General features: G+C 47.1%; 1 protein-coding gene across 1 annotated transcript in view; it reads right to left on the reverse strand.

Moving 5' to 3' along the window:
• UPF1 (UPF1 regulator of nonsense transcripts homolog (yeast)) overlaps window positions 1–16,094 on the reverse strand; it is a 42,990-nt gene extending 26,896 nt beyond the window's left edge. The window contains exons 1-3 of the mRNA XM_006778400.2: window positions 16,069–16,094; window positions 14,773–14,923; window positions 126–268 (exon numbers count right to left, since the gene is read on the reverse strand). Coding sequence (XP_006778463.1) covers window positions 126–268; window positions 14,773–14,923; window positions 16,069–16,094 — 320 coding nt within the window. The remainder of the gene's footprint in view (window positions 1–125; window positions 269–14,772; window positions 14,924–16,068) is intronic.
• Between the last annotated feature and the right edge of the window lie 1,338 nt (window positions 16,095–17,432).

Here is a 17,432-nt window from a genome sequence, read left to right on the forward strand (position 1 = left end):
GGTGACAGAGGGTGCTGAGCCCACCTTCCTGTTTGGTAACATGTACACTGGCCTAGCAACCTCTTTATTCCCAAGGACATGTGACCAACAGCGGTCTCTGGGATGCCTCTGCTGTTGATGCTCACCTGCAGGCATGTACTGGTAGGTCCTTTGTGTAATAGGTATCTTCTTCATCTTCTTCAAAGTTCAACTCCGCCAGCAACTGGCTGGTCTTGGCCACACTGTCATCCACAGCCCCATTCTGCAGGATGCCCTCAGGTCCTCCAACCTACCACAGAACAGCATCATCACCATGCAAGCCTACAGCCTTCAGGCATTGGGCATGTGGGTTCTTCCCAAGTAAGTAGCCATGGCAACCCTCCTATGAAGCGCTGGCCTGCTCTCCACTTTGAGACAGTTCAGTAGCTTCTGCTTTGACATTTCACTCTCCCCTTCCCTATCAAACCTACTCAGACCTACCCTAGCTAGTTTGGCTCAGTGGGTAGAGTGTTGGCATGTGGACTAAAGGGCCCTGGGTCCAATTCCGGTCAAAGACACGTACCTTGGCTGCAGGCTCCTCCCTGGCCTGGGCCCTGGTCAGGGCTCACGCAGGAGGCAATTGATTGATGTATTCTCTCATATCAATATTTCTATCTTTCCCTCTCTCTAAAAATCAATGGAGCCCTAGCTGGTTTGGCTCAGTGGATAGAGGGGTTGAAGGGTCCCAGGTTCAATTCTGGTCAAGGGCACATGCCTGGATTGCGGGCTTGATCCCCAGTAGGGAATGTGCAGAAAGCAGCCAATCAATGATTCTCTCTCATCATTGATGGTTCTCTCTGTCCCTCTTCCTTCCTCTCTGAAATCAGTAAGAAATATTTTTAAAAAAGGAATATCATATTTAAAAAAAATGGAAAAATATCCTCGGATGAGGGTAACAAAAAAAAACTATTCAGACCGAAACAGGGCAGACAGACCCAACCCCCACGGAGCCACAGTGACAACCAGGATGCAGAGGGAAATGCTTCGTTTCCATCACTGAGGGCCACAGAAGCAAGAGGACTTTCTACAAGCCAATTATGGCCCCCTCTGGGGACAGCTGCACAATGTCAAGCCAGAGGACCTGGGATCCCATACAGTGAAGGGTCGTCCCAAAGCCTAAGCCCCTGAATGAAGGTTGTGAGCCCTGGAAAGCAGTTATCTCCTTAGTAAACAGGCTTCCTCCATCCCAGTACCCTCTCTGGAAGGCAGCCCTTTCTTGATTACAAATTAGAAATTGAATGTTAGAATAACTTTCCGAATTCAGTCAGTAATCTTACTAAAATATTACCTTTTATGTTATAACAGCAAAAACAGTTTTTTTTTTAAACTAAGTAACTAAGCCATGAATTTCACAGGCACTACTGATGAGCTCACAAGTCCATTCATGGGTGCACAAACTCAGCTCCCCCAGGGGAACATGAATCCTAGCATCATCCCTACAGGAGCCTCAGGTGGCAGTCAACAGTCCAGTCATTTCCTCCCGGGGGCCACAGCCCACAACAAGACTAGGTCAGGCAACAGGAGCTTTGTGTGTTGAGGAAGCCTAGAGAGGGATCATAGGAGCCCCAGGGCAAACACCAGCCCCATTCCCTTGCAGAATCCCTGCTCCCCAGAGCCGGGAGACCAAAAACCAGAGCCAACACAGCCTGAGCCAGCAGAGCTACACTCTATCTGAATCACTTGTACAAGCCTAAGGACAGCTATTCTCATGAGAAGGGCATTACATTTGGGGTGTCAGGAAGTCAGCATCTTGTCATAAGAACACCTATGTCTGTAAGGGTCTCAGCCCAGATCAGAACCCTATTTCAGTGTCAGCCACCACATTAATATGTTTTCAGGACGGCAGCAACCAGGTTAATGATAAGACAAGAGGCCCGCTGCACAAATTTGTGCACGGGTGGGGTCCCTTGGGGTGGCATGTGGGGATCAGACTCCAGTTGGTTCCCCCAGACGCGCAGCCCCAGCTTGTGCCTCCAGCCTCACAGCCCCACCTGGCACCCCGCCTTTGCCTGGCACCGCCCCCTCACCTGCTCCACCATCCCACCCCTGCCCCCTGCCGCTGGTCACCATCTGCAGGGTGATGGCCTAACGCTGCCTGCTCATCTGCTCCACCATCCCACCACAGTCCCACTCTCATCAGGGCCCATGGGGGCCGGCAGCACCTCCACTGCCACCAGCTGCCAGCGCAGCATCGCCAACAACTGACATGGTCCGCGCTGCTCCCTGGTGGTCAGCGTGCAGCATAGTGAGCGATCGAACTCCTGGTCTCCCAGTCAAACGACCACCCAAGGGGACAATTTGCACATTAGGCTTTTATTATATAGAACTGTATGCTTTGTTTGAAAAACATTTTTTTAAGAGGAAAAATCAAAATCAACTTTTAGATTTTATGCAAAAAAACCCCAAAGCTGTAACATGGCAAATACCTTTGTAAATCGCTTACCTTCTTTAAAAAATACATATATGATACACTTAACATAAAATATACCATCTTAACTACTTTTAAGTATACAGTTCAGGGGCATTTAAATATATTCACATTCGTGTGTGACCATTCTCACCATCCATCTCCAAAACTTTCCATCTTCCCAAACTGTGTTCGCATTAAACACTGATTTCCCATTGGCCTCCCCCTGGCACCCACCATTTTATTTTGTCTATGTGAATTTAACCCCTCTAGGAACATCATAGAAATGAATCATATGGTATTTGTCCTTTTGTATCTAGCTTATTTAACTCAGCATAATGTCTTCCTTGTGTAATATGTGGAGCCCCATGATGTAGTATGTTGTTAGATTTTCCTTTCTTTTTAAAGCGAATATTCCACTACATAGATACACCCTGTTCCGTTTATCTAGCCACGTGTCAGTGGACACTTGGTTGCTTCCACCTTTTGGCTGCTGTGAACACGGGTGTACAAATCTCTGAGAGACCCTGCTTTCGTTTCTTTTGGTTATACACCCAGAAGTGGAGCTACTGGGTCACAAAGTCATTTTATGTTTAACTTTTTGAGGAGTCCCTAGACTATTTTACCCAGTGGCTACACCTTTACATTCCCACCACAGTGCACAAGGGCTCCAATTTGTCCACATCCTCATCAACATTTGTTATAATATTTCTATTTTTGTTTTTAAAAAAAACAAAAAACAGCCCTGACCGGTTTGGCTCAGTGGATCGAGTGATGGCTTGCGGACTGAGGGGTCCCGGGGTTCGATTCCGGTCAAGGGCATGTACCTTGGTTGCGGGCACATCCCCAGTGGGGAGTATGCAGGAGGCAGCTAAATCGATGTTTCTCACTCTCTATCCCTCTCCCTTCCTCTCTGTAAAAATCAATAAAATATATTAAAAAAAACAAAACAAAACAGCCTTAGCCGGTTTGGGTCAGCGTATATAGAGCCTCAGCCTGTGAATCAAAGGGTCCCAGGTTCGATTCCGGGTCAAGAGCACATACCTTCATTGCAGGTTCCTCCCTGGCCCAGGGCCTGGTCAGGGCTTGTGCAGGAGGCAACCAATCGATGTTTCTCTCTGTCTTGCCCTCTCTTTTCCACTCTCCCTAAAAATCATTGGAAAAATATCCTCAGGTGAAAATTAACAAAAAAATAAAAAATAAAAATAAATAAAAAATAAAAACAAACGAACAAACAAGAGTCATTCTAATGGATATGAGGTGGTATCTCATTGTGGTTTTGATTTTCATTTCTCTGATGCCTATATCTTTTCATGTGCTGTTGGCCACTTGTATATTCTCTTTGGAGACATGTCTATTAAAGTCCTTTGCCCAATTTTAATTTGATTGTAAAATTTTTGTTGGATATCACTTTAAAGAGTCACCTCTTCATCTGGTAATGCTTCTCCTGACACATACAGTGGCAACACTGGTATGAGGCTGCCAACAGGACTGGCACTGCTGGCTCACAATGTCTCTTGATGTAAATGTACCTAGACACATTCGTGTTGGTTTTCTGAAAGTGTGTGGCCAGCTCATGGCACTTGGATTTCAATTCATGGCAGTGTGGGGGGCATATATATCATGCTGAAAGAAGGGGCTGAGAAGGTGGTCTAGACCAGGATTAGCCTGCAGGCCACCCTCTTAAGCTCCGAATGATATTTATATTTTTAAATGACTGGACTAAATACCTAAGAATAGCCTCAATTTTGTTTCTTGTCCCACAAAGTCTAGTATATTTACTATATAGCCTGTCAAAAAATTGTTTACTGACTCCTAATCTAGAAGAACTCCTAAGACCTCTTATCAGGTAGTATAAGCTTTAACATATAAAGACATAGTCCAGGTGGTGTGGCTCAGTGGTTGAGCATCACACTGTGAACCAGGAGGTCATGGTTCCATCCCCAGTTGGGGCACATGCCCTGGCTGCGGGCTCAATCCCCAGTGTGGGGCATGCAAGAGGCAGCTAATCAATGACTCTCATCATTGATGTTTCTCTCTTCCCTCTCCATTCCTCTCTGAAATCAATCAATCAGTATATATAAAGAAACGTTCTTGGTGGTATCTGAATCTTTTCCTGAAACATCAAAATTACTAATAGTATATGAAATAAAAGAGGAAAGTGCACACCACCTGGGTGGCCCTCATCTTACCCACTCCTGCCTCACATTTCACCTCTCCTCACTAGGGAGAGGGATAAGGCACCTCAGGAGCATGTGAGGCTTATAAGGGAATCCGACCAGCCACGTGGCAGCCCTCTCTAAACCACACTGATCCCTTCAGGCTTAATAAGGGGCGGAAATCTAAGTCCACTCTTGGAACTCCAGGGAAACAACAGACTATGGATCCAAGTCAGGGGTACTATCCTCACCCCCCACTAAAACCAAGAAGAAGTACAGATTCCCCAAGGCCCCAGGGCCCGGAAGCTGCCTGGCTGGGGGGTGTGGTATGGCACTCCTCACTCACATGCCTGAGTACACACATTCATGTGCAAACACTCCTAGCTCCCACTAGCCCCTCTCCTGCCAGCTGTGAGCTGGCAACAACACAAACTGACCTCTATAGCTGGGTTGTTAGTTTCTCCCTCTACTGCCTGTAAAGTTTTAATATAACATTAACTTCAAAAATACATTTGACCTTGCCCTGGCCAGCATGGCTTTGGGTTGGAGCATCAGGCTGCACACCTGAGGATCTTTGGTTTGATTCCTGGTCAAGGGCTCATACCTGGATTGCAGGTTTGATCCCTGCTCCCGGTCGGGGCAAGAGTGTGAGGCAACCCATTGATGTGGCTCTCTCACACTGATGTTTCTCTCTGCTCCCTCCTCTCTATCTTCCCTCCTTTCCACTCTCTTAAAAATAAAAAAGTCAGCCTGGCCAGTGTGGCTCAGTGGTTGAGCATAGACCTATGAACCAAGAGGTCAGGGTTCAATTCTGGTTAGGGCACATGCCCCAGTTGTGGGCATAGGTTGCAGGCTCAGTCCCAAGTACGGGGCGTGCAGGAGGCAGCCAATCAATCATTGATGTTTCTCTCTCTCATCTCTGATGGTTCTATCTTCCTCTCTGAAATCAATAAAAATGTATTTAAAAAATAATAAAATAAAATCCTCACAGCTTCATTAAAAAATCCTATATAATAAAGAGGGAATATGCAAATTGACCATCACTCCACCACAAAGATGGCTGCACCCACAGCTGAGGCCGAGTTCCCATAACGAGGCTTAAGGAGCAATCAGCAGGGACCTGAGGCTGAGCACCACCAATGCCTCGCCCCCCCCCACCCCCCCGTGGGGCTTGAGGGGGACCTCAGGCCATGCCCCTCCCCCCGTCTGGCAGCAGGCCAGGGGTCCTGAGGCTATGCCTCCCCATTCGGTGGGGCTTGACAAGGGTGGGACTGGCCGGGTCTGGGTCTGGGTCTGGGTCTCGCACGATTCTGAGGCACACATGGTGGGTGGGGACTTGACTCTGGGTCCCGTGGTGCACCCCAGACTCTGACAGGAGGAAGATTTTCATATACATTTTCTAATTTTCTTTCATCTCTGACACTTTTATTACAGAAAAATAGCAATATTAAAGTATTTCCTCTAATTAATCCCCTTTTAATGTGCATGAATTTCATGCACCAAGCCACTAGTAATAAAATAAAAGCATTGAGGTTTTAAAAAAGTTTTGACCTTAGAAACCGTAATTAAGTTAAAACAGTAGAGAGTAGCTGGGACAGAGAAGGCCCACATCCCATGTCAGGTGATACAATGGGAGGAGTGCAGGGTGTCCTCGTCTTTAGCTGGCACAGGACTGAGGTCCTCCAAGGTCACCAAGCCCTCACTTCCAGTCAGGACCTCTGGATCCTGCTGGGCTCAAAAGGGGCAGGGCCCAAGGGTACCCTAAGCCTACCTTAGGGACCACATCACTGGGTAAACAGTTCCCTCTCCACCTGTGTTCTACACACTCACTATATAAAGTCTATCTGTGAGCTGCTGAGCTGTTCAACAGCCACAAGAGTTTTCTGCCAGAGACAGTTCCATACACCCCACTACGGAACTCAGACGGTGAGCATCAGAGCAGTACAAAGAGAGGTACCTTCATTACCACAGAGGAAACGCAAGTACATTCAAAAACTACCACTCAATGTGCTGGAAAAACTATACCACAGTTTTTACTCCAAACTTCGTAAGCATCATACCACTCAATAAGAAATAGACCTTTTTGCCCCTCAGTCTCTCAGACAGCAGGTACCAGGGGCCCTTGCCACTCACTGTCCCTTGGTCTCTGCACATCTGGATCCTGGTCCTTCAGGTCTCAGTCTATAGGGCAGGTCCCAGGGAGGCCTCTCCGGACCCCATCTGGGGGAGCCCAGTGAGGCCACTATGCCTGTCCTGCTCCCTGCTATGACCCTAGCACCCAGAACTGAGTCCACATCCCAGGAAGCCCTCATACTAGTGTTGGTTAAATAAATACATCTCATCCAAAACACAAAGGCTGTAAAGTGATTCATCATTTGTTCTTTTTTCCCCAAGGTTTAAATATAAAAGAGGGAGTGGCCTGAGGCAGAAACCTCTGAGTCCTGCCTCAGGAAAAGGATAACAGAAGATTCAGCCTCCCCCAACTTTTGAAAAAGTTTCAAAATGAAGTGCCCATATACCTGGCACCTGGATCCATTTCACCAAAACTGCTCTTTCTTTCTCACTCTGCACACACACTTTTATTTTCCTGATCCACTTCAGAATTGTGGGGCCCAGGACAATAGCTTTCTCCCCATAATCACAATAGAGGCATACCATGTTTTATTGCACTTTGCAGATATTATTTTTTGTTTTTGTTCTTTTAATAAATTGAAGGCAAAATCTCTCAACAGCAAAAAGATTACAACTTACTGAAGACTCCAATGATGATCAGCCTTATATAGTAATAAAGTATCTTTAAAGTAAGGTATGTGCATTACTTTTTTAGACATAATGCTATTGTACACTTAATAGGCTATACTGTAGTATAAACATAACTTTTATACACATTGGGAAACCAAGACAGTGGCATGACTGACTTCACTGCAGTGGTCTGGAACTACACCTACAATATCTCCAAGACATACCTGTACAGACATCACACTCAGGAGCAATATTGACATAATACTGTTATCTAATACTCACAGGCACATTTCCCCAGTGTCCTAATAATGTCCTTTATGGTTGTTTAAATTCAAGATCCAGTGAATGATCACACATTATTGGTGATGTCTCTTAGCATCCTCTAATCCATTAGTTTTAACCACGTGAAATTCGAGCTGACCATTTTGGATTTACAATAAAGACATGGTCCCACCCAACAGAGTTGAGTTCTAGATAAAAGGTACTCCCCCTCTCTCCCCTTAGTGGACCCTTGTTCTGGTCAGCATGCTGAGTCCACCTCTGTAATTCATTTCCATGCTCCGAGGATACTGGACATGCCCCCCGTCACCTTGGGCTGCCTCTTGTCTGCCCAGCAAAGGAGCCTGAGGACTGAGTAGGAACCCACCCCACACATATAGGGAGAAGCCAAGGTGTATCCAGAAGGCAGGACACCTCAAGGACAATGACCCAACTGGACACCAGCTTAGTGGCATGAAAAGAAAAGAAGGGCTGCCCTGGAGAACAGGACAAGTAAAGATGACAATCATATTAACGCTGGACCTAGAAGGGGTTTGGATCAAGCAAAGGTTACACTTTCTAATCACTGAAGAATCTGATTGTGGAGAAGCTCCATGTATCAGAAGGTCCTGAAATACTGTTGATGCCATTCACCTGAGAATAGCAGTAAAACTATGAAGGAGAGGTACCTTTTTTGTTTCTAAAAATGCAGACTAAATACTGTAGGGCAATGATTGGGCATCGCTAATTCTCATGGAGCAATCTCAGAAGGAAGTTGAAGTGACACTTTAAAACATTTCAGTGAATAAAAACATAAAAAGGGGGAGAGGAAAACCTTCACAACTGTCAACTCAAGGTAATGAATGGACAGGGTTTACTTTCACTACTTACACATTAGAGAATCCATAATAAACATTTTTACACAATACAGGTGGTGACCTGAAATCCTTGGAAGCTCTATCAAATGCCTCCCACCCAAGGTGAGGAGAGCCACCTCTCCAGGCTCACTGTCATCCCTGGCAGCTGAGCTCTGCAAAGAGCTGAAGTAGATAGGCAAGTGTCATCTTCAGTAGTGACAAAGGGCTCAGAGCTCAGCAGGCAGCCTGCATCTGCTGTATGTCTAGAAGCCTCCTGGCAACAGTCCACAGGGATCCTGAGAAGCCTGGCTCAGTTGCCCAGCTTGCAAGCTGCTACTGGACCAACACATATAAAAAGGCACAGGACCCTTTGCAAGCCATAGGTCCACTCAGCCTCCCACATTTATCAGAAGCAGCAGCATTCTGCTCTTGAGGAAACCTCTTCTGGCAAGAAGAGTTCAAGGACCCCCTGAGACCTGGAGACTCAGCTAGACTCACTGTCCCCTCTGCACTTCCCAAGGCCACACTCTGCTCTGGGTCCTACTAGACCAGCCGTGGGCAAACTACGGCCCACGGGCCGAATCCGGCCCATTTGAAATGAATAAAACTATTGAAAAAAAAGACCATACCCTTTTATGTAATGATGTTTACTTTGAATTTATATTAGTTCACACAAACACTCCATCCATGCTTTTGTTCCGGTCCTCCGGTCCAGTTTAAGAACCCATTGTGGCCCTCGAGTCAAAAAGTTTGCCCACCCTGCACTAGACAGAGCTGGGCATCATGGTTCTACTCTGCGGGCTGGACAGTTCTGCACCACCACAGCTGCCCAGAATCCGCCCCCTCCAGCTTCCGTGCTCATCACTCTTCGGGAGCCTCTCCATCCAGGAAGGCCTCTTGCCCCTCTCAGGTGCAGCCTCCCAAGGGTATGCTGACTAGCACTATACTCACACCTCCAACCCAAGGGGAGCCTGCCCCAGCCCTGGGATCCTAGACCCTGATGAAAACCAGATAGCAACTCGCGTCTGCTCTAGGCATAACTCCTTGTGAGGACTCGGAGGCAACGAGGTGTCCAATGCAGCACAAGCATATGCCCAGGAGGAGGACTGACCACTCACTCCGGCAGCCTGGTACCGTGGTAATTCACACATTCACTTGAGTGCACACAGCACACATCCAACCACAGCGCCCTGACTGAACTCTCCTTCTCGCCTAGGCCACACTCTCGCAGGGCAGACCACTCCCTCTTCTGGGCCCTCACCATCCCTAAAGTCAACTACAATCTGGGCAGCACCTGTCATTTCTAACAAAGTAGCTGCAGTTGGCAAAGGACTCACAGTTTGCTGTGCCTAATGAGGGCACAGCAAGCAGAATTGCTGAGGGCAGGAGTCAAGGACCAGGCTGAAGAGGTTGGCCTGATGGCCTGCACAGAGGGGACAGAAGTAAATGTGAACAGACCTGTGAGGATTCCCAGGCCTCACTTCCTGCCTCTGAACAACCCCCTGTGCAGGGTCCAGCACATGGGAAAGCACATCTCCTTAACATATGATCAGAAATGGCTGAGTAGGGGGTCACCCAATTTCCCTATGTTATAGCTGTTGGCCAAAGACTATAAAGATGAACAAGAGCAAAAATGGAGGGGCCTTGTCCTGTGTGGCTCAGTGGGCTCATTTTTGGTCAAGGGCACGTACCTGGGTTGCAGGTCCGATCCCTGGCCCTCGTTGGGGATGGGGGGGGACGCCACAAGCAATTGATGTATCTCTCTTGCATAGATGTTTCTCTCCGCCCCCCCACCCGCCCCCACCTTCCACTCTCTCTAAAAATAAATGGAAAAATATCCCCAGGTGAGATTTAACAAACAAAAAAATCAATTTAAAAAGGAAGGAAAGAAAAGGTGGCATGAAGGACAAATCAAAGGCAGCAAGTGACTATGGTGATGGTCAGACAGCCCCGGAAATTTACTAGAAAAACACTGACTTGCACATTTAAAAATGAGAGGGCTCTACAGTATGTGATTACACCTCATTGTAGCTACTAGAAAGATGTCTTTTTCTGGTATGTGGAAGCTGGACTGAGAGAGAACTTTAGTTTTTAGTTAATATTGGTATTGCATTGGCGTTAATTTCCCCCATAATCTTCCTGAATCTGGGTGAAGAAATGGGTAAATTGAGTAAGAAGTCATTTCACTTATTCACCATTAACTGACACAAAACCTTCTTTTGTTCTAATTGCTAGTTGAGTTCTCACTATTTGGAAACAAACCTGGGAAATACAACAAGGAGAAAGTGATAGATGAACATTTGCTGGACTCCTGCAAGGTTACCAGTGTCTTATCTCTGATTTTCTCAAGGCATGCTGAACTGCATATTCACAAAACCAGATGGGAAAAGTCACTGCTTTTAGGAACCCCTGAACTGTGTCACTCCTCCTCATCGTAAGCTACAGGCTAGTAAGCAGAAGAAAATATGTTTCCCTGATGGTCAAGGATATGTGGGGACAGCCTTCCATGAATTCTGAAGGCAGCAGGAAGTATGGTTTTGAAGAACAGGTTACAAAGTATCTCTTTTAAAGTACCTTCCCACTTGAAAAGGAAAAAGAAGCCCACGTTTGTGTACTCAGGACTACAACAGAGGAAGAGCCTTTGTGTATCTGGTCACCTGTTTACAGCCACTGGGTTGTTTCCAGTCTGGAGCTCTCATGAACGAAGCTGCTGTAACACTCCGAGCAGGTCCCCATTTGGGCAACTGCCTTGTTTCCCTGCTGGGCCACAGAGCTCTGGGTGACCGGTAAGCTATGAGAGTTCCAAGTGGTATTTCCAACTTTTTAAAAACAAAAAAACAGAGCCACTCCAATAAGTGGGCAGTGGTATCTCCATGTGGTTTTTATCTTACAGTGAGATACAACTGACATACAATAAAAGACATGTTTAAAATGTTTAATTTTATAAGTTGACAGATGTCAATGGCTGTACACCTATATTCACCACCCCAAATCCCCAGTGCCCTTTGCCATCCCTCCTTTTCTTCCCCTCTCTCAACCAGAGACCTGCTTTCTATTACTCAAAGTCCACTAGCACTTTATAGAACTTTATATCACCAGAATCATATAGAGTATATACAGGCAGTCCCCAGAATTATGATTTTTTTTACTTTATGATGGTGAGAAAGCAATGCGTATTCAGTACAACCATACTTTAAATTTTTATCTTTTCCTGGACTAGTGATATGTGGTACGATATACTCTCATGATGCTGGGCAGCCGCAGCAAGATGATTTTGCCCAATTGTAGGCTAATGTAAGTGTTCTGAGCAAATTTAAGGTAGGCTAGGCTAAACTATAGCATTTAGTAGGTTAGCTGTATTAAATGCATTTCCGAATTATGATATTTTCAACTTACAATGGGTTCATCATTTTTGTCAAAATGCTTTTTTCACTCAGTGTAATTATTCTAAGATGCATCCACACTGTTGCATATATCAACAGTTCATTCTTTATTTTGATTCGGTAGTACTCCCAACTCTTAGATTTTCACCAAAATTCCAATGTTTGAAGGAAAAACAATTGTAGCAACAGTTAAGGAGAAATAATTCAACTAGACAGACCAGAAGGGTTGTAACACCAGCTATTAGGCAAAGGACTTCTGAAACTATCTTTCCCCGTCCTTTGGGGGTGGGGGAAAACCCACGAAAGGGTCAGCCTGGCAAGGCTGTGTCCTCACCACTTTTCATCCCAGGATCTGGAGGGACTTGATAAATATCAGTTTCATTTCACAAACAAGAAAATGAGTGTTACTTGAACCAACTCAAGAACTCAGCAGGTGTCACCCCTGCCTGCCATTCTCTCACCCTGGCTGAGACATTCTCTCATTCTGCCTCTAAACAAACTTTCAGGTAAAACCACTGTGCAAAACTGGCAGTCAGGACTATCAAAAGTGGCTGCACATTGGAAAACAGTCTGGCAGCTCCTGAAGGAGTTACCCAGCAATTTCACTGAAGACATACATCCACAAAGAACCTTGTACACCAAGGTTCACAGCATTTCTCACTATTCATAATAAGTAAAAGTGGGAACAATCCCAATGTCCACCAACAGATACGTGGATAAACAAAATGTGATCTGTCCATACAAAACTGGCTACACAGCACTTGATGCTTTACAACCACTCATCCAGTAAGATCAAAAGGCATTCAGATCAAAAGGCCCCATCATAGAGTTAACTCCTGAGGACAAACAAGAAAAATCTTTCCAAATGCTGTAGGTAGCCAATGCCACCAACTAGCAAAGGAGATACAAACTTTTTTTCACTTTGCTATTCTATTCAAACTTTTCTGACCCCAAACTCAGGGCCTCCTCTTGTGACAAAGGATATTACTCCCCTCCCCCAAATACAAACCAAAAGTTAGGCTACAGGAGGATGGGTATCAGGGTTAACTACCAGTAAGGAAGAACAGTCTCTTTTGAGATCATCACAACTCAAGTGAGCTCAACTGCTATGTTTACCTCCAGTGAAGTTTTAATGCTTTTATTTTGTACAGCTCAGTGTTCAGGTGGAGGAAAATAAATTGATTATTTCAACTGAAAGAGGACATGCCCTCAATTAATCGAAAACACCAGGAACAAAACTAGAACCAGAGCTGCTCCAGGTTGGCTATTTTGTATTGGCTACAGTTACAAAGGATTTGTAATAAAACCATTACCTTTTACAACCCTGACGGACCTAGGGCAGGTCACCCCACAAATGGCGGCACACTGCTCAACCAAGAAATCTTTATCCTAGGGCTTCCAGACACGACAAGGTGAGCACAAATTACAGACAGCACTTTCTGGTCCATTCATACAGGAGTCCAGATTTCATATATGTTTAAAAGTAACAAAACTAAAGCTGCTATGCCACATTTTACAGCTGTGGAAACAGAAATCTAGAGTCCAGACTACAGGTATGATCACCCACCTCCAGCAGCTCATTCTTCTCTCCAGACCAACTCTCCCCTCTTTCCTTCCTCCCTCCACTACATATAAACAAAACTGAAAAAAAAATACATACTTGCACACCTGTTCTCCCTGACGCCCCACCTATCAGACTTCTATTTTTAAGGAATCTGGGGTTAGAATGAGTCAAATGTTTTCTGCTTCTAGAAGGGACTAAAAGAAAGCCCAAGTGGGTGGCCTACCCACGGGAGTGACTCAACCAACTAGACTCCCAACCAGAAAGCAAGCCCCCATCACCAAGGACAGGTTTTGAGTTCATTCTGGCTGAGGAAGGGGTGGCTCCCCCAGCCTTGGCACTGGGTCCTCAGGCCATGGGACACCTGTGACAAGGTGAGCCTTGTATCTCTTTCCTGGCTGAGAAATCAGGAAAATGAATCTGAGGGAAGTGCCAGGCACAGGAAAACCTGCTGAATGGAATCTGAGATCTAGAGGATGATGGTGACATTCCCTGGGACCGCAGCCCAAGACCCTAGCCAGGCCCTGCACAGGTCCAGGAAGTGTACGCCTGCCTGTTATTTCTCATAACCCAAACCCAAATTTAAAATACCCAAACAGCTTTCGCTAAATGTTCATATCATTAAAAACAAATGTCCGATGTAGCAGATCCATTTACGTAAAACCCACTATCACTGCCCACTGGAGGAACAAACTCAAACCTAACTTTTCCAAGGCAGGGCTATGGAGTTATGTAACACGACGGTTTCAGCAACAGGCCATTCAAGCAGGAAAAACAAAATGCAACCTGCCTTTAAGAAGAGCATCAATAGCCAGCGAGTATGGGTTTCTCCACTGGAAGCAAAAACTCCCTTTCTGCTCTAGGAGCCTCCACGCTCCCCTCGCCAGAGTCCCTGGGCTTGGGGAAATTTGATCTGGAGGCTCGGTGTGTGAATGCGGGGTGCCCAGATGGCCGCGACCACAGGTGGGGGTGGGGCAGGGCTCGAGTTCCACCGAAGGGGGCATACGGGCAGATCACCCCGTCTTGGCCGGAGACGGGCCTAGGGCAGGTGACCTCGGACATGCTCAGAAGAGGACTTGTGGCAAGTCACCTAAGACCTGGCCCGAACTAGATCCGCAGCGGGTCTCGGAGGTACTCAAGGCAGATCACCCAGACGCAAACAGACCCAGAGCAGGTCTGTCCTGCGCCCAGTAAGGAGTGCGGCAACCGGGACAGGTTACGGTGGACCTGGTCAGAGTAGGGGGTCCTGAAACAGATTACTTCGGACCCGGCGGGAGTGAGAGATCCGGTACAGGTTACTTGGGGGCCGGCCTGGGTCGGGGAACCGGAGCAGGTCCCCAGGCGCTAAGGCCTGGCCCGGTTTCCGGCGCCGCCATGTGCCGCTCACCTGAACGTCAAGCTGTCCGGCCGCAGCGACCGCCGGGGCCTCCGGGAGGCGTCTGAGTCTGGCTGGGGAGGGTGAAGTCTGTGAACTCGAACTCGGAGCCTTGTGTGTCGGCGCCGAGAAGCTCAGCCTCCTCGGTGTCCAGGAAGGTGACCTGTCATGAACAGAGCAGGGCGGATAGGGAGGTTGTGGCTCCGCCCCCTGTCACACACAGAGCCGCAGGGCGATCAGGGGGTTTGGGTGCTGCCCCTGTCACGCTGATCCCGGTGCCGGGAGGCCTCATGGCTCCGCTGATCCCGGTGCTGGGAGGCATATTACCCTTTGCGGGGCTTCCAACTGCCTGCGCGTTGGCTGCGGGGACACGTGGTCCCGCCCCAACCTCTGCTCGGTGATGCCGGGGCGGCGGGCTTTGGGGACGGATGGTCTTCGTCCCTTGGGTTAATTGAGCACTAACCGAATGCCCTACGTAGGTGGAACACCCAGTTGTCGAGGCTTGGCGGGACGGTGTAATCCTCTCTCTCAGAGACGTCCCCTGTAAACTGGAGGTGCCTGCACAAAAATAGGTATTCAGTGTGCATTTGTTGAATAAATGAATCAGGACCTTCCTTAGCACGGAGCCTGGTACACGGAATGGTGTCGGATGCTTCGGACAATAATACTACGGGGCAGTGTATAGCAAGGTGATGGGAACACTTGCTCTGGGGTGAAATCCTGACCTGGCCACCTACCGGCTGTGTGACTTTGTACAAGTGACTTCACCTCTCAGCCTTGAGTTTCCTGGGAAAGGGAAATAACCATTAAGATGGGATAAAGAATAAATGAGCTTGCCTGGCCGGTCAAGGGCACGTGTCTGGGTTGCACGTTGGAGCGCCAGCCAGGGAGCGGGGCGTGTGCAGGAGGCAAGCAATGGATGTGTCTCTCTCAATATGTTTCTCTCCCCCCGCCCCCTTCCTCTCTCTCTCCGAAAATCAGTGGGAAAAAATATATCCTTGGGTGAGGATTAACATCAAAAAAGAATAAATGAGCCACTAGTTACTCCCTTAATATTTATGAAGTTCCACGTGGACAGGGGTTGGCTTTGTTCATCACAAGGTCTTCTTCCTGCAGAGAATAATAACCACATATCACAGGTGCTCAGTAAAAGGCTGTCCAAGGTCAGCCACTGACTTATGAACCTTAATCTCCTTAAATTTCCAAAAAGGCTCAGCTTCCTTTTTGGAAAGTGTCTTGGAGAACCCCCCCTACTTCCCTTTCTGTCCCAAGATTCTGGGGCCCTCGAGTTATGGGCAGTCAGCTCACAGGACTCCTGGTTCCTGTTCCTTCATGGTTCCTCATTTTCCAGTATTCCTGTCATGACATGATACAAGGTTCCTTTTTCTTCACATCTTTTCTGGCCTCCTATGCACTGAAATGTGGGGATATGGAAAATGAATAATTAGGTCCTCGCTCTTTAGGAAGACACAGTTTAAGGGGGAATCCCAACAAGTCAATAGATAGTTCCAAATAAATCCAAAGCCCATCCAAGTAATCATTTCAGGTGCCTCAGGAGGGAGCCCAAACAGATAATGTGGTCTGGATCAGCTGATCCTCAGGCCCCAGTGACATGATAGCCAGGATTCTGGATCCATTACTTAGCCCTCCTTTTCCTGTCACCCCAAAACCTTCCTCTCCCTTCCTCTGATGGAGCCCTCATCGTAGCCTGCGTTGATCATAACTGTGATTAAGTTATTGTCAGTGTGATAATTTGTCTATTGGACACCATTTTTAAAAATATATTTTTATTGATTTCAGAGAGGAAGGGAGAGGGAGAAAGATAGAAACATCAATGATAAGAGAGAATCATTGATCAGCTGCCTCCTGCACACCTCCTGCTGGAGATCAAGCCCGCAACCTGGGCATGTGCCCTGACCGGGAATCAAAACCTGATGTCCTGGTTCATAGGTTGATGCTCAACCACTGAGCCGCGCCAACCGGCTGGACACCATTTTTGTAAAAGATGCTGTGGGTGCTTTGACGAGAATTTTTACTGGCTGGTGCATCCCTACGCCAGCTGCTGCAAATATTGGCTGCTAACAGTTCTTAGCCACCCCTTGTAAATTGAGCTTGACCAAACTGCCTCATCAGGATGGTTCTGTCCCACACCTGCCAACACACACACACACACACACACACACACACACACACACACACACTAGGGAAGCCCACACCAAGGACTGAAGGGTATGGGACACAAGAGGCCAGACCCCTTGCACCAAAATGGGACCGCTCTAGTGGTTGTCAAACTCCCGGGCTCTGCCCTCACCCAGATCAGACTGCGGTTCCACTCCAATTGAACCCATTTCCTTGCCTCCTCCTTCCCTAACTTGTCCTGTGTCCCTTACTCCCTCACACATTTCCCCCAAACTCACATGACCCTGAATCCCATCTCAGGCTCTGCTTCTAAAAAATCAATTCAAACCGAGGTAGAAGCTAGTTCTCTGAGGGCAGGAACTGTGTCAGTCTTGTTTGCTGTTTATGTTCAAGAACTGGCACAATAGGGAACACACAGTAGGTGCTCAGCAAATGTTTTACGGGACAACTCATGAGCCCTTCTCACTGCTTGGAGAGAAAAAGAAGAAGTCCTATTACCCATATTTATAAGTTGAACGGATGACTAAAAGGAT

The sequence above is a fragment of the Myotis davidii genome, unplaced genomic scaffold (genome assembly GCF_000327345.1).
Source record: "Myotis davidii unplaced genomic scaffold, ASM32734v1 scaffold448, whole genome shotgun sequence".
Taxonomy (NCBI): Eukaryota; Metazoa; Chordata; class Mammalia; order Chiroptera; family Vespertilionidae; genus Myotis; species Myotis davidii.